Source organism: Amblyomma americanum, chromosome 1 (genome assembly GCF_052857255.1).
Source record: "Amblyomma americanum isolate KBUSLIRL-KWMA chromosome 1, ASM5285725v1, whole genome shotgun sequence".
Taxonomy (NCBI): Eukaryota; Metazoa; Arthropoda; class Arachnida; order Ixodida; family Ixodidae; genus Amblyomma; species Amblyomma americanum.
Window position 1 is genome coordinate 151,228,502 of NC_135497.1, and position 23,237 is coordinate 151,251,738.

At 45.5% G+C, this 23,237-nt stretch overlaps 1 protein-coding gene across 1 annotated transcript in view; it reads right to left on the reverse strand.

The window, feature by feature from the left end:
* The window catches only part of LOC144113941 (DNA topoisomerase I, mitochondrial-like), a 53,549-nt gene that overhangs the window by 9,506 nt on the left and 20,806 nt on the right, over positions 1-23,237 (reverse strand). Inside the window, exons 8-13 of the mRNA XM_077647353.1 lie at positions 22,781-22,914; positions 19,960-20,075; positions 15,602-15,846; positions 11,071-11,258; positions 4,476-5,019; positions 4,270-4,384 (exon numbers count right to left, since the gene is read on the reverse strand). Coding sequence (XP_077503479.1) covers positions 4,270-4,384; positions 4,476-5,019; positions 11,071-11,258; positions 15,602-15,846; positions 19,960-20,075; positions 22,781-22,914 — 1,342 coding nt within the window. The remainder of the gene's footprint in view (positions 1-4,269; positions 4,385-4,475; positions 5,020-11,070; positions 11,259-15,601; positions 15,847-19,959; positions 20,076-22,780; positions 22,915-23,237) is intronic.

Consider the following 23,237-nt stretch of genomic DNA (forward strand, 5'->3'; position numbering starts at 1 on the left):
GAATTTATAAAAAGGCATACAGTGGGACCCCGATAATGTGTCCCTTATTCACGTGACGACCCGCATTTTACGGCGAATTAGTGCGGGCCCGGGGAATCTCCCAGAGAGATAACACATTAAAAGCCTCGATTATATCACGAAAAAATATGCGCGCCCCGCTTCGTACGACTGCCGGCGGGAACTGCCCGGAATGAGAGACACTGGCAGAGCACATTATTGCAGGCCTGACACAACCAAGTTGGTTCCAGATTAGAATCAAGAGAGAGACATGCATGCAACAATGCAATCGAACGCACGATGCCCTCTAATGACAGTTCTGCCGGCGAATTAGGCTCTGCCAACGTTTTTAGATAAGGACAGTCTGAAAACTTGCCTGTAACTTCCCCCGAGAATCGGCCCCACTTCCGTTGCCGCTTTCACCTCAAAAAGACGCGAGCACCATCTCTAGGGTTTTGACAGTGCCACGTTAGTTTTCTTTGTTTTATCCAACGTTATCCAAAAACGCTGCTCAACGTTTTTATATTAGGGCAGCAGGGCGCAGAGCGGACCCAAAACGGGTGCCGCCTAGGCGGTGGTGCTGCGGTCGCTTTGGGATGGGCGCGTCGTTTGCTATTTCCAGCTTGATGAGCGTCAGCAGACTGTGACCCGCGTGCGTACAGAAACGTATTGATAATGAATACAAACGTAAGTTGCGCCTTAGTCTCTTGTGTATTAATGAAACAAGACGGCTTAGTAGCATTTATAACCATAACCTTAGCCGGGCACGTTGAAGACGCGTTGGCAAACAGCTTATCACATGCGTATTAGATACGCATTCGAAAAGTAAAGCTACCGTGCTCCTAGTATCTATCACTTTACTTATAGAAAGTGCCTCAACCACCGTGATGACTATATTTTCACCAAGACTCATTAAAACAGGGAAAGTGGCTGAAGAAAAAATTTAAAGTATGTATGCCGCAAGAAAAAAGAAAGAAAAAGCATTTAGTGTCTTTTAAAGCTTTCACCAGTTCTATTTATAGACACTCAACTTTTAGTGACCTAATCAATAGAGGGAAGTTTACAGTCTACTTTGCCCAACCGCATATTACACACGGGAGAAACCCAAACTACGAGGGGGTAAGCGGCACGTCGTGTTTCTCTGATTTTCCTTCGTGGAACCGCGGAAAGAAGGGTTTTAAGTTTCAGCCGAGATCTACTGCCAAGAGCTCAACCCCGAGCATCTGGCCTCTCGTACTGCAGGCGTAGAGCGCATATGAACTTTGCAATACATGGACGAGCATAGCTTGAAGCAGCCGCACCCGGCGCACAGGATGCGAGGCGCGAGCCAGCGTAGACCAGTTATGGAGCAAACTCTCCACGTGACCCAGCGCAGGCAATGGGCGTAGCGGCGGCGAAGATAAAACCAAGAAAACTGGCGGTACTGCCAAAACCCTAGAGATGGCGCTCGTTTCTCTGAGATGAAAGCAGCAACGGAAGTGGGGCCGATTCCCGGGGGCAAGTTTTCCAACTGTCCCTATCTAAAAACGTTGGGCTCCGCACTTGCGACCTGCGGCAGTCGGTGCGAGGCTGGTCACCTGGCCTGTTTTTTGCACGCTTCGCAGATGAAGGCGTTAGGAAAATAAATTGTATGTTCATCGGCAGCTAGTTTGGAATCGCTTTCCACTGCGGCTTCAGTGCAGGGCACGTTAGGCCTAGTGACACCAAGCAAGCCAGGAGTGAGCGGCGCGTTGCTCGGCAGGCCGCATATCGCTGCCGGCACATTCGTGTCACAGGCAAACATCGTGTTTTCTTTTCCCTTTATGATGCAAATTCCTAGTACCGACACTGCGGCCTACTGCTGCGGAGTGACAGAGGTTCTATAAGTAGTCTGAACAGAAAGACATGTTGCTGGCATGGCCGTACTGTGCATCGCAAAATATCTTCGAAGAGCTGGAGCAGCCACATTTCTGGCGTGTCGTCCAAATCGTCGTTTTCCAGGAGCATGAGAAGTCTATAGTGCAGACAGGAGCACAAGCACGCCTCGCCTAAAGTCGCCTCTTCGATGCTGAACAGCCTGGCTGCGCACGGTTTCAAACCTAATTCTCACAGAACGAAAACGGGTGCTTTTATAACACGAGGAGAAAGGATTTTTGAAAGCCAGAGTAGCGGACGCATTTACTAAACGAACGAGTCACTTAAGCGAGAATTTTTACTATACGATGCCCGGATTATACGACGGTTTCGCGCGGTCCCCTGAAAGTCGTATAATCGAGGTTCTACTGTATTTCATAGCAACTGCATGTAAGTCGAATTTCACAAGCATTTATAACGTAATGTACGTTAGTAAATTGAATGCTAAAGTGTCTATCTTCCAAACTAAGAAAAAGCACTTTATACTAACAACCCATCAGTAATTAGTTGCAACCACTAGACTAATGCAAGACTTCACAAGTATATTCACAACCTGTAAATTATAGAGAATTGCTGATGAATCACTTTTAACTTGCCAGTGGTAATTCTTAAAGGGTTCATAATACTTAGTTCTTCAGCAATTATTAGTGAGCTGTGCAATCAAGTTACCAGGGAAACAAATAACCCTATCATTTCCCAGTTCTGTGACTTGACCACGTTTCCATCAACCAACTACAGTCGAGCCCACATATAACGGCCCCACTTAAGACGAACTTTCGCTTATAACGAACGACACCTGCGCTACCGTCAAAATATACATTATTTTAATAGCACAAAATCAAACGTATAACGAATGTCATTAAGCCCTGCTGATCGGTTACAGCGAACGGATGGCGTAAACCTGGCGCCGCGATGAGGAATAACCTGCCTCCGACCCCTTTGTGCGCCCAGCGTGCGATACGTTTTCCCAAGCCTCATCGCGGGCAAACTGCCAGCCCCGTTTGGCGTCACTCTCAAGCGGGCTACCCTTTCCCTGCCGACGCGCTTTCCAAGATCGCCCTCCCGCCCCTTCTCGCAACTCCGCTCCCCTCTCTTCGCTCTTGCAAATCCGTGCGTGGCCTCCGCGATCAACCGTGCCACAGGTGCTCATCACGGAGGCCACGCTCTGTGAAAAAGGCCTTCTGTGGGAGCCAAGAGGTGGCTGCACCGACGCTCACGGATGCCCCTCATTGGTCTCTCCGCTGACGCTTGATTGCCGCTTGTGCACGTTGCACGTCTACCCCATCACGCGCTTTTGTCACTCTTGTTGCGGGGCAGACGTTTCGTTGGCTTCATTCAAATCTCATGCCCTCGTAATTCGGGATGACGCTCGGGAACACCATGCCCATTTCCATTGTATTCAACGGTAGAGATGATGAAAGCGGCCTGGGCAGAGGTGACGGCCACTTGTGTGCGGAGCTGCTTCCGCAAGGCCGGCTTCGTCAACACAGTGTCTGATGCCGAGCCTGATGCTTTGGAAGATGACCAGCCTGGTGGCAGCGCATCATAGACTCCGACATGGGGGGGGTCATGACATTGGTTGGAATGATTTTATTTCTGTCGACGATGACCCCGACACTGCGGAACCATGCATGGACGAGGGCATCGTTTCTGAAGTGCGGGACGAGAATGACGCGGAGGAATCGGATGAAACTTCGGAGCTAGCACTCATAAGCGCGCCTGTAGCAACGGGTTACACAGAGAGCCTCACACAACTTGTCTATGCCAAGGGCCTCGGCGAAGAGCCCGCTTCTGCTTTAAATAAACTGGAAACCTCCCTCATCAGATCTGCGCTGCAAAAACAGATGTCCATCACGGGGCTTTTTTGCAAAGAAAAAATTTTGTGTTTTGAAAAACAACTGTCTTTACTTGAAAGCTGTGGTCCACTAATTACGAACTTCGGGATATCACAAATGGACACCGCGGAACGCTCATGTTCGTTATAAGCGGGCTCGACTGTACATGCTTTAACACATTCCTATATGCAAGCAATTCTCCTTATTTGAACATACAATAGGCTGAACTTATTTACAAGATTCTGCAATGGTAGCCAAAAAAAGTTTTTACTATATGTATGTACGGTGACATAATTAAAAAGGAACATGAGAAATGGTTAAACAGGCTCTTAATGTGGAGAAAAGTAGGTTTCACTGCAAAGTGAAAAAAAGTGCAGAGCTTGAGGAGATTGAAGCCATGCTCCTGTTTTGCAATAAAACCTACTTTTCTTCACTTTAAGAGCTGGTTTAACCATTTCTCATGTTCCCTCTAATCATGACACATGCTGTACATTCTACTGGGCAAGAAGCAAATATGATCACCTTCTACCAACAAAAATCCTACCTTCAGTTAAGAGCTCTAGCTGTTCTTGAAGTGTCTTAGAAGCATTGTAAGTACGGAAGACCTTGGCAGTCAGGCCTTCCATCAGCTCATTAAGGTGCTTGTTCAGAATACTTGTCTGCAAAGAGGTAAATAAAATACAAAATATAAAACTGCAATGACACTCGTGCATTCCCTTGCATGAGATTAGTCAATGAAAATATACTTACATTGAGTCTATCAAAAAGGTCATCTTGCGGTTTCTTGTTTTCCATGAAGAGCTTCAGGTTCTTATAAACTCGCTTCTCCACAGGAACAGCATTCACATATCGAATGGAGTCCTTTCCCAGGAAGTCAAACTCCACTACGAACTCTTTGCCATCTTTCTCATCATGCAGCTTGATGTGCTCCACACGCAAAGAGCAACAGCCTACAGTGTCAGCAGTTTCGCCCTCTTCCTTCTCATTGCCAGCTCTTAGAGCAAGCTTGTCAATGAAGTAGAGTGCAACAGAACGCTGTCGGATGCGCATCTCCTTGGACTTCCAATCATTCATGTAATTCTGCCGAATCTTGTCCACACAGGATTTGAGCTTGCGAGCCATCTCATACTTCTGCATGTCTTTCTCTCCCTTGAGTTTGGAGCTAGGATTCAACATGATGTACTTGGTCTGCCCCAGGATGTTCTCTGTCCATGATGACAGCCAGGACACACTGTTGTCGTGTCGCACCTCCTTCCACTTGTGTCCTGCCGGTGGATCCGGCACTTTGGCCTCCCTGCACAGAGAGAGCATCTTGTTCATGCTGCATGTCAAGCTAGATGAAGTTACAATTAGGATATGTACTTTTCGGTGTTTATTTCTGAGAAAACCGGTGGATGTTTTCTGATGTTTATTTCGTTTTGGGAAATCAATGCTTTTTTGGCTAGTCGTAAGGTGCAAACTCTAAAGGCGGTGATTATCGGTGAAATAAAAAAAATTCTTGGCCTACAAAAGGGGCAATGATGCAAATATTTAATTTTTTAACCTTATTCGTGCACAGTTGGTTGCAGTGGCAGGATTGCTGACCTTGTTGACTTTATCATGTTAGCACGCTTCTGCCGACAGCATCCAACTTCGAAAATGCTCACTTCAACATTAGTACTGGAGATGTTTAAAGGCACTCGCGACAAAATGGTGTAGTCGCAGGCATACAGTTTCCAAAAGAACAGAGCAACAACCACAGCACTGTCCCTATATCGTGGGATATTTCAACCGCCGGATAAAGCTTCTTCAAGATTCAGTCTGAAGGCCTGTTCATAAGGCGCAAAATCCTCTGGCAGCTTCGTTTTCCACAATTCACAATTTAGAGGTCAATTTTGGGGTCACCTGTGAGCTGCAAGTCATAGTAGTTGTTTCAGTGGATGTTCTCAAGCAACTGGTCTGAACACCTTGAAGAATGATGTACTAAAGCTGCTGGCTACAATCGCAGGTCCTCCTCTACCACATTCATTTGCCTGTCCACGCTTCAGTAGCCTTCTGCAGGTGCCCGATACTAATACCCCTGTCACACAGGCACCGCAAAGGCCTTTGAGAATCAGGTCCTTATATCCAAAGGCGTAAGGAGTGCAGCTACATGGCACAAATGTTGCGCCTTTGCCGTTAAGGGCCTTGGGAGCGAAAGCGCCCGTCCGAGACTTTTGGAGCCCACACACACAGCTTTCGAGAACCTGCGATCGCAGTGCCGTCCAACGTCAAAAAGTAAAAGCAATGAAAAAAAAAAAAAATAGATGCAGCCAACAATGTTTGTAAAAAATCTGGAAAAAAATACAAAAGAGAGTCTGGCTTTGCTTTTCGTATCGGTGTTTATATTTTATGACCATATTTCAAGACAGTAAAAATGTCGCAGCAACACCGAGTGCCCCTGGTGGCCAAGGCAACACACAAAACCTGCTGCTGCTGATTAGAGTAGCTGTTGCAGTTCTTTTAAGGAACTAATTATATAAAAATACTGTCTGTGCTCAGCGAATGAACAGAATTTATTTTTTTTTTAAACACTTTACAAAGACTAATTTTGAAACACTCACTTCAGCCGCCTCGAGCACAGCATCGGGTGCTAAGCCTGAACGTATGTTTCACCTTTGGGCTGCACTGTGTAGCAGCGTCGCTGCTCCTCTAAGCTTTCGCTCCTTTCGTGAAAAAAAGGTGCATTTGCTGGAAAGGTTTCCAGGAATGCCGTGTGACAGGGGTATAAGATGGTTTATGGGGGTTTAACGTCCCAAAGCGACTCAGGCTATGAGGGGCGCCGTAGTGGTCGTCTCCGGAAATTTCGACCACCTGGGGTTCTTTAAGGTGCACTGACATCGCACAGTACACGGGCCTCTGGAGTTTCGCCTCCATCGAAATTCAACTGCCGCAGCCGGGATCGAACATGCGTCTTTCGGGTCAGCAGGCAAGCGCCATAACCACTGAGCCACCACGGTAACTGCTTCACACTAAGAGGAGGACACATCTCACACAGATGGTTCATGCTCTGACTGAAGAGTCTTCATAACCTCAAGTAATGAGGCAGATGCCTCATACAGAAAGGCCTTTTTTAGAAGTTTTGGCAAATATTCTAGTTTAGACAAGTGATTTAAGCTTTTGACTTCTCTCTCTGACGCCGCCGGGGCTATTGAGAAGTGGCGTGATTTGATACTAATGCTTCATAACATCGGTGACAAGCTGATAGAAAATCATGAGGGGCTCACTGTGGAGGTAATTTTTTCCAGTTCAAGGTCTAATAAATAATAAACAGAGTTTAACTTAACGCTACAGTTTCCAGCAGCTTTTCACGAGAGCCGTGATCCAGTACTTTCCATTGAGACGTCTACTGCGTTTGCTCATGAATTCGGTCAAATCCGAGGTTTTGTCGCCATAGGAGGAGGATGATTGTTCCCCAGAGAAAAACAGCCGTCTGCCAACCTCAACATAACCAATTCCAGAATCTTTTCACCAGCGGATGTTTATCGATGTTGTTTGGTTAAAAACGGAAAGTACTCGGCCTAGTTATAATATAGGCATGTGGATACAGACTGCACATCACACACACAAAATTCAGGCAGACCACCAACATAAAAATCACCTCAGAAGCAAAGCCACAGTATTCTCTACACTCCTCCCATTAACGTCATCTTAGCTTGGCAGCTGCCTTTACAAAGGTACCGAAAACTATTTTGATGCATTCCCATTTGCTAATCTTTCTCCACATAAATTAGGAAAACAGAGGAGAGATTAATGGTGGGAAACAACAATGCTAATGTTCAGCGATAAACACAATTACACAAAGAACGACTCAGGCTAATTAAAATATGCCACGAGGAGGTCAACATTTAATTAAATGTGTTAAAAAAAAACAAAAAAGAGAAAAGGCAGTGAAGAGAAAAGTATGCAGCATGCAAACAAGTTAATTTCATAGCATCATTATCCAGTGGCACACTATGATTCATCTTGAAACTAATTTCTTGATTGCAGGCACCTCCAGCTGCAATGTACATGAGAGACCATCACGCTGTGGTGACTCTCTATACAGCAGAACCCCGCTACATTAAGCTCATATATAGTAAAAACCTTGGCAGAGTAAAGTAAAACCCCAGTCCCATTTTGCCCTGCATAGATGACTATAAGGCATCCTTTAATAAAGAAACAGCTACAGTAAGGAGTGCTGGTCATGGTAACATACCTCCCTTTGAGTGACGACATCACGATACGCACACAGTCAAAGGCATCTCAAAGCAACAGACATGTAACTGTGTAGTCACAAGGCCAAAAGTCAGAGGCAAATAGATATTGAAAACGACAAAACGCATTCGTTGGGATGGCTTAAGGGCAACTGAGTGCAGGTTTTAGATTTTTGACTGGTGGGTAAGGGTCTTTTTGTGCTAGCATTTTAAATGGTGACGTAATCGCTGAAAAAGCCAAAGACCATGTTCAGGCTTCTTCGCAGCACGCAGCAGCGCCAGGCAGTGAGCCCGATGATGACACCATCTATGGCAGCGGTACATTTCCAACACAGAAACATTTGCTCTAAAGGAAAAAATAGGGGTGTGCAAATAGTGGCTTTTTCATTCGAAGCAAACAGTCAATCTCACTGTCCAATAAGTTCAGAGACGTTGCTACCTCCCGTCGATTGATGTTGCCAAACATTTCAATATCCACAGCCTCCAGCGCCGCCCTGTTGCTCCAAGGCCTCTGTTAGCAGGACATAGCAGTCATCTGAGCCTTAGCTAACCTCTGAATCACTTGCGCACACTACGAATTTTGCCCATGCGAAGCAATTCTGTTCTGTCAAGGGATCACCCTGCTCAACGCCACCACAAAACCACAAGGCAACAACGCATCCACAACGCAACTAGGGATGCAACTGCACGCATACTGCGAAGTCACATGAGCTGGGTGGAGTGACGGTGATGGCTACTGTGTTGGGGGTAGGGCTTGCGACTATATTACTCTGCAATGCATTCACACACAAACACAGAAGCAGCCGACGCTTCCGGCGCTCCCTATTGACATGGACAACACCGCACTTGTCGGAACTTGGCTGAAATGGCCGCAATGTTGTATCGCTGGCGGTCCGCACATTGATAATGCTTTTAGGAAAAGGCGGAAAATGTAATGCGTCACAGCATGGTATGAACCAAACTGCGACAGAAAGTACATATTAACTGGTAGGCATTTCATGAGCCACTACGCCTTAAACAAGATGTGAAAGGAGGTCTCAACAAAGATGCGATATGCCCAGGATGCTAAAGGACACTGCTTTACAAATATCCTCTAGCAAGAATTTCTTTGATGCGTTGTGTGGAAGCCGAGTTATCTGTAGTCAAAATTTGAATTTTCGCGTTTTTGCGCCTTTCCCTCTCCTCTCGTCAGTTTTTGCACCCTTAAATGTCAGCGTTCCTCCGCCGGTCCCTCGCACTCAGCTCCTCCACCAGCTGTCGATGCGCAAACCAATGATAGCAGCGGTAACGAGCGCTAAATGACGCACTGATCACTGCTAGGCGCGGAAGCGAGAGTTTTTAAAATTCTATTGTAAATTACCGGCTCACTTTTGAGGTCTTGTAAGCGGCAACTTGGCCTGCACTCTACATAATGCAAGCATGTATAGCCAACCTTAAACACCCTTTAAGCGGTCAGCTAATATATGGGTTTCAATGGTGGCTAAGTTAGGGAATTCTCCCAGCTATGTTGCAACTACTACTTGATAAGCGGGTACATATTAATGGGTTTTTACTGTAAATGAATCAATAACAATTAGCAAATGCCATAAAATTGAGTATTTTTGAGTAAAAAAACATTGTTTTCAATAAACATGTGCACTCGGACAAAAAGAAACGCCACAAAGCATGAGAAGAGTAGGTTTACCAGTGGACTGTCTGCAGTAGTGCTAAATGATGCGGAAGTGTTGGCTTCTCCACAATGCACGGATGCTTTTTCAACCAGTGATCATGCTTGGCCAATAGAGACATGAGCAGAACCGGGAAAACAAACCCGAAACTCTGGGAACTTACATAGTAACTATATATATATATATAGCGCCCCCCTATGCGAGCATCTGAAAGGGCCACCCATTTCCGTGTGTCTCGTGCAAGGTTCCCTTCGTGCACTCGTTGTTGCATTTGACCGGCAAATTTCACACGGAGAAGAGTGGCTGCGGCAGCTGCAGTCAACTCAGGTTTATCCTATGGAACCCAAGGAAGCTGTGTGTCCTCCAACTGTTGCATGCTGTCGTGCCAGTTCTGCCATGTGTGCACCACGGGTAACGCGGGCACAGACATCTCGCAGGTGCACATCTGGGTTCTGTGCTTGCTCCTACTCCGTCTGCGACCCGTGCATGCACAGACGGGCTCCAGCACACATGCGGGCGCACAGGCACACAGCGTATATGCCTAGGAAGTGTCAGTCAGGGGTTTGACTTCGCGCGCACCACGGTACCATCCCAGAGGAGGTACGCTGAACCGAAATCACATACAGCAAGCGTTCCATAAACATTATTAGCTTGAGACACACCATGCTCCTTCACCATGAGAGCATCTACGTGGTAAACGCAGCAGTCATCCATTGCTTTTGCTTTTTGGAATGTCGCATCACATGGCACTACAACAATTCATGCACAGAAGCAACGAAAACAACAAAAAAGAGAGAGAGAGAAGCGCACGCTTATTGCCACCACACAGTTGCTCGCGATTTCGGCGCCAGCAGAGAGCGTTGGCGATGCAAGGTGAAGGGTCCATTTCCTTGTGGCAGGCAGACAGAGAGCGGAAACATGCAGGAAAAGCAGGTGCCTCCGCACGACACGACCACATGCTTTCTTCTAACCCGGCCGTGGTGACACAAACACTCCCGTCCTCCCCCACTCCACTCATAGCGGCATTGTGCAAGCTGCGGCAGAAGTGGTGGCGGTTGCTGCCGCAGTGGCGCCATCAGAACAAGCATAAAAAGTTTCCCCGCGTTTATGACATCTGAGTAACAGGGGGTTTACTGTAAACATTTTAAAGGTGATTTCACATACATTATTTCTTATTTTGGCTCCCAATCTGCATTGCCCTTTTTCCAAGTTTTCGTGCAATTACATGTAACGAAAAAAAATCAGGGACTTTTTCAACTACCTTGTATCCAGGTTTACTGATATAGTAAATATTTTTGCTGGTCCAAGCGAGTTTACTATAAAGGGGTTCTACTGTAATATAAGCAGTGCTTGTCTTCCGTGGCAACCCCTGGTGATTCAAATACCGAGATGCAACGATGAATGCCCGGGTGTTTGCAGATCCATTAAAAATTACTTGACAACCTCCAAGCTTAGATGACTTACTTTCCAATGTTGATTATCACGTCCTCTGGCATAATACGACGCTTCAGCATGCCCATTTTCGGATGCTCTCCACGACCACGGAACAAACCAGGTGGTTCTATCTTGAAGTTGCCAATCTTCTGCTTGTGACCATCAATAATGCAGAATCCGTACTCCTCCACCAGTTTCTCATTCTGTACCTTGATTGCCTGTGTGCAAAAATAGGATGCATGAAGCACATGAACACTGCTAATGATGCAAAAAATAAAAGGTACCAAATCACTACTTATTATGAATTACAAACTTTGGCACGGGATGCTTTTCTCTTCAATTTCTCCATGCATTAAGACTTTAAGGGGAAACACGGATAAATGGCACACCTACTTTCATGGAGAAAAATATGAAAACAAGATTTGAACAAGCAGTTAGAAACGTGTCTGAATGACTCATGGTGACCAGAAAAGTAGTGAGTGCTGCCACATTTTGGCCACCTTTGATCTGCCACTGTTCATAGCAACGGTATCGGCTGGAATTGCAGCCATTTGCAGTATGTGGCCAAAGCGTTCTTTATAGACTTGTACCTCAGCCCATTTCTTATTTCCACGAGAAAATAAATAAAAACTTTTTTTCCGCGTCTTCCAAGCACTCCCACTGGATCTTCTAAGTCAAGTGATGCGAATGCGAGACTGCCATTGGCTGCTGCCGAGCAGCGAAGCTCGCCCAGCAGTTTTGTATCCACTTGCTTTGTATCGTATCGCCTCTCGGGAAAAGCCAGCTTTTTTTCTTATCGCAAGTTTTCCCACAATGAACAACGAGAAGCATGACTTCCGTCTCCGCAAGAGACTGACTGTGCTCCTGTACAGGAGGAAGTGCAGACAGAAGTGAAGAAGTGTCATAACGCGCCGGACGCTGCAAGCTCCCTATACGCCAGAACGGCAATATGCCTTCAAATGTTACACGTCTGGCTTTTATCAGTGACTCTTTCGACTTTGTGAGTGCGTCAAAGAAGAAGCTGGCAGAGTTCCAAGATGAGGTAGCAGACCGCAAATGCGGCGCACGTGTTATCTACAAAGCTGAAGCGCTGATACGGCTTGTGAACAGTGCCATTCGCAGGATGTGAGGGAACTTGCTGTTGCACCGGTCGTAAATGAGCACTAGGGCATCATTTCTCTCTTATAGCTTGTGTGCGAATGGAGATGCCCACCAGCAGCAGTCGAACCCGCATCTTCCGGGTCAGCAGCCGAGCGCCATAACCACTGAGCCACCGCTGCGGCGCTGATGACATTTTTTACTTTTTCTGTATAGGCCATGTATAAATAATAATTCACAATTAGTTTTAAAGAGTTGCAGTCTTAAATACTGCAACCTTTTATACTTTACATAATTTTTCAGGATGGCATGCCTTTAGACAAAAACTATGAATAACATCAGGTATGGCAACTCTCTGCCATCAATTCACGTAATTAAAAGCAGCAAAATTCAATGCATAAATTCATTAAAGCTGCATAAAAAATCACCTAATTACACTCTAGACTTGAAATGCAGGGAGAAAAACGAATTTGTGCGCTAAGTTTCACCATTTTCTAGGTATAAATAAAAACCTTAGATTTAAGACCCTCATCGCCCCATAAAACGCAGTCAACTTCAGGCATTTATGTTAAACTTGAAGAGGATTATGAAACATATTCTTATGCAATTTGAAATACACAAAAATACTGATGTAATATATAACTGAAACCTCCAGCTCTGTGGAATGATTTCCTTTGAATGCAATAGTGTGGAAATTACATATTGCGTCTAGTGCCGCAAAAGCTTTAGTGGCAGAAAAAGTTGTACACAAGTGCCATTACTAAACTGCACATGCATAGCATGCGAACTGAATACATATTCCAGGTCTCTATGAGAAACCAAATTCAGTGGAGTACATTTGGCACGGTAAAAAGTGGATGACTTCTCTCAATATAACAAAAAAATGTTTTCTTCAAACTGATTTCCTCGTACTTTGTGAACAAGGAGAACATCTTTCCAAGCCTTCTCTTCTGAAGCACTTCAAGGTTGCATTAGTGTACCATGACCAGTCCGATTTATTTTTTTTAATACTGTCCAGCAATAGAACTCGTTTCCTTTAAGACAAGATTTCATTTATTACACTCAATGCGACCAACTTCGTGTTCACATAAACGTTCACGACTGTTCAAAAAAACTGGTTTATTGGGGTTTAATGTTGCCGAGAAACTCAGGCTATGAGGGATGCTGTTCATATGCATGGTCAAATTAAACAGTATAAGTGTACAGTAAAACCTCGTTTACACAATTTACAGGGGATCGTGCAAAACCATCATATAATCAGAAATCTCGCACAATGGACGCATTTGCGTAATGAACACACCCGCTACCCTGGCTGTGAAAATGCGTATGTATATTTTCCCCCACATGTATAAAAGTGCATGCTTTGGTACCGTATTTACTTGCATAATTTGCATGCCCCAAACTTTTTACCCAAATTACAAAAAAAATCATTTGCGTATTTTGCGTTATCTGCTGCACCAGACCACCAGTATATATGGCGGTGGTCTACCGAACCGTTTGCTGTTCGGTTTGTTGCTAGTACGCCAGGCTGCACACGAGGGCACAGTTTTATTGCCCATTATATCCTTTGCCTCCAACTGCTGGCTTCGTGATTGTATCGCTGAGCGTTCATTGCTTTGGGCTATAGACTCTTTCTCACCACCACTGGCCTCTCTCTTACTTCAGAGAAATCCGTGCTTGTCCTTCTCAACCACGTCTCATACCAGCGCTCGCACAACCACCTTGTTTCCCTCCATCTTTCTAGCTCTCCCATTCCTGTCGTCACCCAGTGCAAAGTTCTTGGTTTCCCTTTGTAAGCGGCCAAGAATCTGCAAGCCCTCCACCAAGCTGTCACGACCTACAACTTGGTAACTAACCTCTTAATGCGCTTGGTCACTCGGCGCTCAGGTCTCCACGAGGTTCATGTGTGCCGAGTTGCCCACCGCTCGCCCTCAACAAGGTATTGCACCTTACGTTTCCTTGATTCAGAATCAACGCTCTTGAGAATGCCTTTGTGGGCATCTACCAGGCAGCTCTCAACCTCCCTATCACTACCTCCGCTGCTAAGCTCTGTGCCACAAGCCTCTTCCATCCTCTCTGTTCTCTTCTCACTCTTCTACACCGGGACTCCCAGCTTGACCGGCTTTTCTTTACCCATCAGTGACAGCGGTTATTGGCTCAGGAGGGTCTCTCTTCTGTTCCCATTTCCCCCTTTACCTCCCCTATCCACACCCCGGCTCCCAAGTCCAATCTTCATATCCTCCCTCTCCAGAACATGTCCCCTGTCCCGCATGCCTGCCATCATCGTGAGACCGCACAGCACCATTTCCCTCTCTCTGATATCCAGGGTGCGGCCTACACAGATGCCGCTTTCGTGGCTCCTCGAAATTCCTGCGGCTACGCTCTGCACAATACCCACCTCCCCACACGTGAAACCCACACCAGCGGGCCATACCTGCGCCTTCTGGACACGCTGTCCCTCGAGGTCCTTGCCATTGCGCACGCCCTCCAGTCATTTGCCCTCCTTCCCTCTCCCTTAGAGAAGACGATCTATTCAGGCTCTCAAGCCACTATCTGCCACAGCCAAAAGTGCACCCTACCCCCTTCATTCACACAGGGGGTCGAACCAGCGGTCTCCGCACTGCAGCCTTCCACCGTTTTCCTCCATGGGTCCCTGGGCATTCAGGGACTGACAGCAATGAGCTGGCCCATCAACTCGTCCACGACACACTTCACTGGGCGCCAGTGATCCCCTACGAGCATGCCAGCAATGTGTCGTTCTGATGAGGTACCATCTAGAACCGCCGTCACTCTATCATTTACAGGGCAGTTCCAGTACGAGGAACTCACATGAGAAAGGAAGAGAAAAAACGTTACGGCGATCACCGCCTGCGCGATGCTACATGCGGGGCAACAGCACATTGTTCACACGATTCTTTAGGCCTAACATGCTCTGCAAGTCAGTGCTGAAAGTGCTCTGCAACTAGCGACCATAAAAGTTTATCATAAAAGTTTTGATCTTGTTACCAGTCACCTCTAACAACATACGTTCATGAAGCGGAAGCACAGGTTGATTTCTGTAATGCTTTCGTACACGAAGCAAGCGGGAAACCGGACCAGGCGAGAGCCGCCTTGCACTGACGACCATGAATCGTATGCGCAGTCCAAGCCACCGCAAAACAGTCATTGCAGGCAGTCATGCACCGGATCATTATTGGTATGTCTCCGTATTAATTCTGGGTGAAACAACATCAGCTAACTGAGTGCTCTGCCAACCTCTTTCATTCCAGTTGGTTCCTGGCGATCGTCATATAAAGCGGGGTGTGTATACTTTCGCATCGCATAATCTGGACATTTAATGCATTCTCTCTATAAAGAGAGGGGTTTCCGAGCCCACGCCAATCAGTCATAAAATTCGGGTCATTGCACGAACAAAAGACATAATTAGGATTGCACAGCTATAATTGCCACAAAAAAACTTTACCTGCTTTTCTTCCTTGCTCATCGCCTTGCGTTCCTCAGACTTCAGTTTGTAGTAGGTATCTATCTCCTTGAAATTGCACTTCTTGAGGTCTGTGATGAGCTCTGCCTCTTTGGCAGTCATGCATTTCCGCCAATCATGGAAGAAATTCTTGTTGAAAGCATCCTTAGATGTGTAGTCATGGTCAAGCATGCGACCATAGAAGCCAGCCACCTCCTCAGCCTCAGGGCTAAGCTTGACCGGGACACCTGCAAATGCAGAAAACATGTGCAGACCCACTAAAACTCTCAGAGCATGCAAGCAGTACTGGTCTATACCTCTGTAGTTCATCTTTCTAAAATTTCAGATGCAACTGCATATTAAACAGTGAAGAACATAAAATACTATGTTTTCTGTGATGACACACTGACAATATCATATCTTTCAGACATTAGCAAGGAAAAAATTTTCTCCACAGCCACAACAGAGGCTACCGCACTTCTCATGCAGACCCAAGAACAGAAGCAAGACTCCCATCATGGCAATTCCACATCAAGCTCATAGTGCCATAAGCAGCTGAATCCAAAGCAGCATAAGTGAAGGTGAGCAAGCCAACCTTGTCAGAAGGCAGGGAACCTAACCATATAAACCCCAGGCTCAATTACTGATAACCTCTCTTCAAACCAAGAGCCTCTCCCCCTATGGCTCTAAAAAGAAGCAGCATGCACACTAACAACCTACAAGAAATTAACACTGGCAAAACCTCTTCAAAAAATAGCAATAAAAACAATGCCACTTTGGCATCACATGATGATACATCCAAACCTAAGCTTAAACAAGTCAACTCAAGCAAATACCAGACCAGTGTAGTTGATTAATAAAGGAACTTAACAAGAGATAAAGGAAAAATTGCTTGCACTAGACTAGAAAATGTCGGAGGCAACACAAAAGCTTTAGCAGCAATTCTCCCATACAACTAACACTACCCACAATGAACCACAGCCTAATAAAACTAATGAACTCCTATGCAACGAAAGTCAAAATGCAGTCTACTCAGAGCATTGCAATATCTCAACAGCACATTCGTCTTCCTATACAAATCACTCATCAGTTAACAAGGATCACTACTCAACCTCCTGCAGAGCCAAACACCAACATGAAAATTCTGCTATGAGCTACCCTTCTCCTCGCATAATTTATGGGGTCAAACAAGTCTGCAGCCAAAATCGGGTAAGGAGATCTCTTGCTGCCTTTGGACCAGTGCGGTTCAACTGTCTCCCTACCGTGCCCACTGAGCATTGCTAGCCCTTTAATGATGACTTCGCACAGATTTTAGAAACTTTGGCACTGCTTACGGGCACGCTGTGTGTCTGGCTTGTAGTCTGAGAAGTGAAATTTTGATTTCAAGGTAGTTTTTTTTTTTTCCCCCGCGGGGCAGCATTTTTTTAACGCACTCTGAAAACGTGGTAGCATCAAATGCTTGGCAGCCTCCGCATGCATGATGCACGCTCCATAACGACACAAATCCCAGGTCTCCGCTTTGATTTTATCAACGACCCCAGCAGCAGTGGGTCTGAAGATGCTGCCGATGCCGACGGAAACCAGCCTGGAACACAAACGCACCCACTCCGGTGCCCTAATATAAGGTTTCCAGCTATCGTTTTGTAGCAAGAATACCACTCAAGACAGAACATTTTTTTTTTTCAGGGATAGTGGCAACAGAATACTAAACAAATTGCATATTTCAGAAAATTAACAGTTTTTAGCTACAAGCATGCCTTTACAAGTTTTGTTCGATTTTCCCCTTAAAATCTTGTTTTTGGCAAATAAAATTTTCTGCTGCAAAGCATAGTTCGTTATTCAAACATATTTATTCGAATCTAGGCCAACAGTTTTTTAAAAACACGACAAATGAAACTCTTAGGCCAGCTTAGATTTGACGATCTTGTTGTATTCATAAAATATGACGACAACGCCTAAAAACAAAAAGTTGCCCGCAGGTGGCGCCCCCAAAAAGCGCTGACCGAAGATGGCACTGTGGCCATTACAGTCGGCGACCGATTTTTCTGACCCTCTAGGGACTGCGAAAACGACCGAAAAATCAGGCAGTCTGGAAAATCAAATTTGACCGAAAAAATCATGAACTTATTGCAAATATGACGGAGGATACGGTCAGATGTATTGCACAGATTCTAAAGCTCCTCATGACTAAATTTCAACGCGCGACATGTGTACAGACGACGGGCGGAGCCAGCTTTCACGAGCTCTGCCTGGCTGTGCTGCCTTCGGCACGCCGTCAATGAACGCATGAAGTGGGACAAAGTCTAATTGGGAGAACGAAGACGCTGCTGCGGGAACTGCGCTGCCCCTGCAGTACGATGGGTCCGGAAAGAGAACACAAAGATGGCGAAACAATAAGAACTGAGAAATGGCCGAAGCAAGCACTCCGTCGGCGTTGGCCTTCGCCATTAGGCCTAGCGATTAGAGCCAAAATTGGCATCATATCCGGCAATATCCACTCTGTGGTGGCTTCCATATAATGAGAGGCGTCTTGCCTGTTATCGAATCGCCAGTTGTTTACGGTTTTACAATGGAAGAGTCAGGGTTACGGTGCATTTTGCCGCGGGTACGCTTACCTCGCTTTGAAATACACCACCATTTCCTCCCACGTTCACTGTCTCCGCGCTTTGCTGCTACCTCTTCCGGGACGAATGACTCGGCACAGATGAGGTTCGCAAACTCTGACTACTGTTCTAGTTCGTGTGGCAGAAGACATTCAAGAACAGTACAAATTAGAAGCCACGCGGGTGCAATGTGGAGCCTGACATAGAATTTCAGCCTTGTAATTTAAAAGGCTGCCTTCAAGTTTGAATTCCATTTTGCTTGATCAAGTTCTCGATCTCTCCTGCAGTTCGAATTAATAAGGTTCCACTGTACACATTATATGGCGGCTTGGATACTGGTAGCGAGTGCGAACGAGGTCCGAAAAATCGAGCAGTCAGTTGCGGGGCGTCTGAAATTTTAGGAACTCTTATACATTTCCTCTATGGGCCATGTTGCGGTGCCGTGAAAAAGTCCGAGTAATCAAGCATGTTTAAAAAATCATGCGTCCGAATTTTCGGTCGTCGTCTGTACTATCCATAACCAATGCCGATAAAGGCACACATGAGCATTGGCTGCCTTTTTGACCAAATTTTCTCTCCGTGTGGTGGCATGGGCATGTTCCACGGTAGTAAAAGTTCTTCATACGTGGTTTTCCACCGACATCACAGCACCAAGCATATGGAGTCATTATAGTGCCACCTTCAAGCAGAAAGTTGTGCTCACTGCAGAGCAGTCTTCAAACATGCAAGCCAATCGGGACATTGGTGTGGACAAAAAGAATGTTCACTACTGGAGGAGGCAGCGTGATGAACTTTTTACTTGCGCCGCAACAAGGAGCTGGGGCCTTCACAGGCCCGAAGTGAATCAACATTGGCAGACTTAGTACAAACGCGGAAGTCAGCAGCCCTTCCAATGACCACAGAAGTGCTACAGGCCAAAGTGAGAGAGCTGGCAAGACAACGAGGCATTCCATGAGACCAGTGAAGCGTGCGAGCAACTCCAAACAGGCCGCATCAAGCGTGCGTCACTAAGAGTTGTAGCTAGCTCGATCGCTGCAGCCTGGGATGACATCCCGGGAAGCTTGATTGCGCGCTTGTTCCGAAAGTGCAGCATTTACAATGCACTTGATGGCACAGAAGATTGTGCACTGTACGAAGAGAACAGTGATAACGAGGTCAGCAATGATGAGCAAGCGGGAGCAGGATTTTGGAAATAAATGCAGTTTACATGCTGTCCCCGTTGTTATTCTGAACTGGTTTTTTTCGGCCGGCTTACATTCAAAGTTTTTTTTATTACTATTTGGGCTCCAACTTTCGGGTGTCTGCTTAGAATCATGGCCAGCCAAAATTCAAGTAAATATGGTATACCTAAAAGGCAGATTTACTTAGCTTTGTTTATGTATACTGCATAAAGTTTAAAATGCAATTGTTTTTACTGAAAAAAAAATACTGAAACCTACAAATAACTAATTTTCCCCACAGCAGGGAAATGGTTGAGCAGACGAGCTAATTTCAGCCAAACACATGGTTGCAATGCCTCATCACTGCTTTGCACAAGAGCATGCTGGCACAAGAGAGTGGTGAAAAACAGAGCTTCCTGAACTAAAGAGAATGCAGCTGAGCTCTCAAGCATTTTCCCCCAGGTGTGTGATGGCCATCATATCTCCTCTTGGTATCTCTCGATTCTAGTTCCAGGCAGAGCTTTCATGCAATACCAGTATGTTCCCATTATGGATAGAAGCTTTTTCAGCTACCAATGCAACTGCAAGCTTAACTCACCATCATAGTAGAAGCGCACATTGTCAGGCAAAGGTTCATAAGGTGGTGCAAAGACCGGTCCCCTGTGCTCCAGCGTGTGCCACTTTTTACCATCGTTCTGCTTCTCTTCCTCCCACCTGTAACAGTAGTACAAGCAGCTTATACTTCATAAACCACGCCAGGACAACGTACAGTTTCAGACCTGCAACAGTAAAAGGTTGGTTCCAAGATGCACAGGACGTCTGAATCAACCGAAGTTCAAACTAACGAAAGTGAACAGAAAATACACTAGACTATGATCAGGAAGTAGCTGGGCAAAGAGATTAGCCTATATTATTGTTCTGAAAAATTCTGTGATGATTTGCATTTTCTGTCTTTCAGTTCTAAGGCCGGAACAAAGCGGAAGGTCTCCTGTTTGCCTCTGGGCAAGCTTGAAGGCTCCCCCAGACTACCCACTGACGTTATCAGGGTGTGGGGCGCAACGGTGCGGTGTCGCCATAACTGGTTGCAAGCTATTGCAAGCAGCAATTTTTTAAAAACTTTAAATTACTGGCTCCACGCAGAGCTTTCAAATATGACTTAAATACCTGAAAGACCACCTCTACAGATCTGTTGCACTAGAACATACCCATCGAAATCATTTCAGGGTTCTTTAAGGAAGAACACTGGTCTCAGACCCACTGTACGTACTCAAGTAAGGGCCACATCCCCAACTTAAAAAAGCCAGCGAGAAGAACTGCTTCATGTGTGCATAATTTTGACCACTTGGTATGTTATGCTGGGAGCTGATAGACGATAACTGCCTGCGACACGCCAGAACCACGAAAGTACTTTGAATCTAGACACAGTTTACCGTAAAAACCCACGTACAATATGAGGTGTAATTTGGGGATAGCAAAAACGGAAAAAAGTTTTCATCCACACATAATGCGAGTAAGGAAAGGCATTCACTCGAGGACGTTCCATAAGTCACGGAAGCCAAACGCCCCACGACTATTTGTGTATGCCCACACGCCGGATAAGTCGAGTGTAGTGCAAACAGCAAGTACAGAGGTGCTGTGCTCTAGCCTACTTGCGTTTCGCGCCACGAGCACGCGCAGACTGCAGATGCGGCATATGCCCTGGCATGACTTCGGAAGGGTCAGTAGTCGGAGTTTTAGTAATTGTCTTCAACGTGTATACTGTCTTCCAAGAGGACCCTGTCAGAGAAATCTTTCCACAGAAACAAGTCTTTGGTACCGGCGACCCCGTTTTTTTTATCCCGCATTTCTTAAGATAACAATCGACGAGCTCCTCGGGAACGCTGGCCCAAGCATCCGTGATCAAACTGCACAGCGCAACTGAAGAGGCCTGTGTCCGGCAGCAGTAATTGCAGGTTCTCCCTACCTCATCCAGACCATGTAGCAGCGCTTGACGCGGTGCCGATGCTTTCAGCAACTAAGATTACTCTCCGCTTAAAAGCAGCCGAGTGCTCCTAGGTCAGCGCAGTGAATTGGCACTGAAACCAAAATTACCGACCTACACCGCGCAGCCTCTAGATAGCGTCTCCTCACACCTGGAAACGTGACGGTGATCCCAGTCGATATTAACGAAACTGGAACTGTAGATTTTAGCCGAAAATTGTTCGGATCCGCATGTAATACAAGGCAGAAATTTGAAATGCTAAAATCTGCAAAGAAACCTCGTATTATATGCGGGTTTTTACGGTACTACAAAAGTCATTACCAAGTTTACTATCACACAATAGGCTCATATTAAAATGAATGTATAACTGATTACCGCCAAGTCCTTCGACAGTGAAGCACGTGGATAAGCAAGCAAGGCGAATGCCACTTCACACTGATGGCCACAAGTTGCACACGTGGCACACCGCTCCAAACCATTGGTCAGTAGAGCGCCAGACCTTCAGAGGAATTTTATCTTAAGGGAGGAGCCTGGTTCTAAAACAAACTTTTTTGCTTTTCACCTATTTTTTCGAAATTTTTCATTTATTTTTACGCACTGATTTCAAATATGCATCGTTTTTCCATAGATTGATTAGTTTGAGATAGTCGGGAATTAATTACCATTGTATTCAGCCTTAATTGAGGAATTGGATTAAGAGAAATTTCATTTTAACCCATGGCTAGATAGCCCAAAAGATGAAGAATCCAATGTTGGAAGCAGATTTTTAAATTTCCACCCTGAAATTTAATTATGTTGAACTATTTTTAACACTTGATTACATTTCAGAACTAAAATTTGATGCAGCATAAATTAAGCAATTTTAGCAAAATTAAAAATCCACTTCCAACACTGGATTCTTCATCTTTTGGGCTATCTAACCATGGGTTAAAATGAAATTTCTGCTCATCCAATTTCTCACAATTAAGGCTGTATATGATAATGACACAGGTGATAGAAGAGGAGGACGAAGGGAACTCGGGCGATAGAAGCAGAGGACGAAGAAAATCTTCTTCCTGCTCGTGCTCGCTCTACCGGCTGTGTAGCTCCTTGGTCCCCGAGTGTTTTTGGTGTACTATTCGTTACAATAATTAATTCCTGACTATCTCAATAACTAATTGATCTATGCAAAAACTGGATGAATATTTGAAATCAGTGTGAAAAGCTGTACAAGTTTGTTTAATTCCGTAAAAATAGGTAAAAAAGCAACAAAAAATGGCTTCAGAACCAGACTCCCCCCTTAACATAGAATCCCTTGATGTTTGCCAGCAAACTTATCTAGCAACCTGTTTTACTTATTGGGTCATTTTTGGTCCAAAAGACCAGTGCCCCCCCCCCCCATCACTTTCCCAACATCCCTACCTTTCCAGTTGTGAAATGACAATGCCATAATACATACCACTTCCACACTTCCACTTCTTCTTCCTTCTTCACCTTGCCTTTCTTTTTAGGGCTACCCTCCTCAGCTTTTGGCTCAGATTTGACTTCAGTCCTTGCCTTTTTCGGCTTTGGGGCTGCAGCTTTCTTGGCATGCTGAAAAATTCAATTTGACACAACACACGACAAACATAACAAATCACGCAAGCAATGAATAGAAAAGCTACTGTATTTGCATGATTGTGTGTCGACCTATCTTTTTAAATTCGAAAATCAAGTGGCATGGGGTCGACTCACAATCGAAACAGCAGCATGGCACCATAAATAAAGGGGAGATAAATGAGATATCAGGGATGCTACAGCGTGACTGAAATTTGTTTGCTCCACATCTCTATCCAGTAGCATTCGGTAACTCTGCATACTTGTTCGGAAGAATCGCTTTTTTTTAATACTTTTTAAGGAGAGACTTGGGCAAAAAA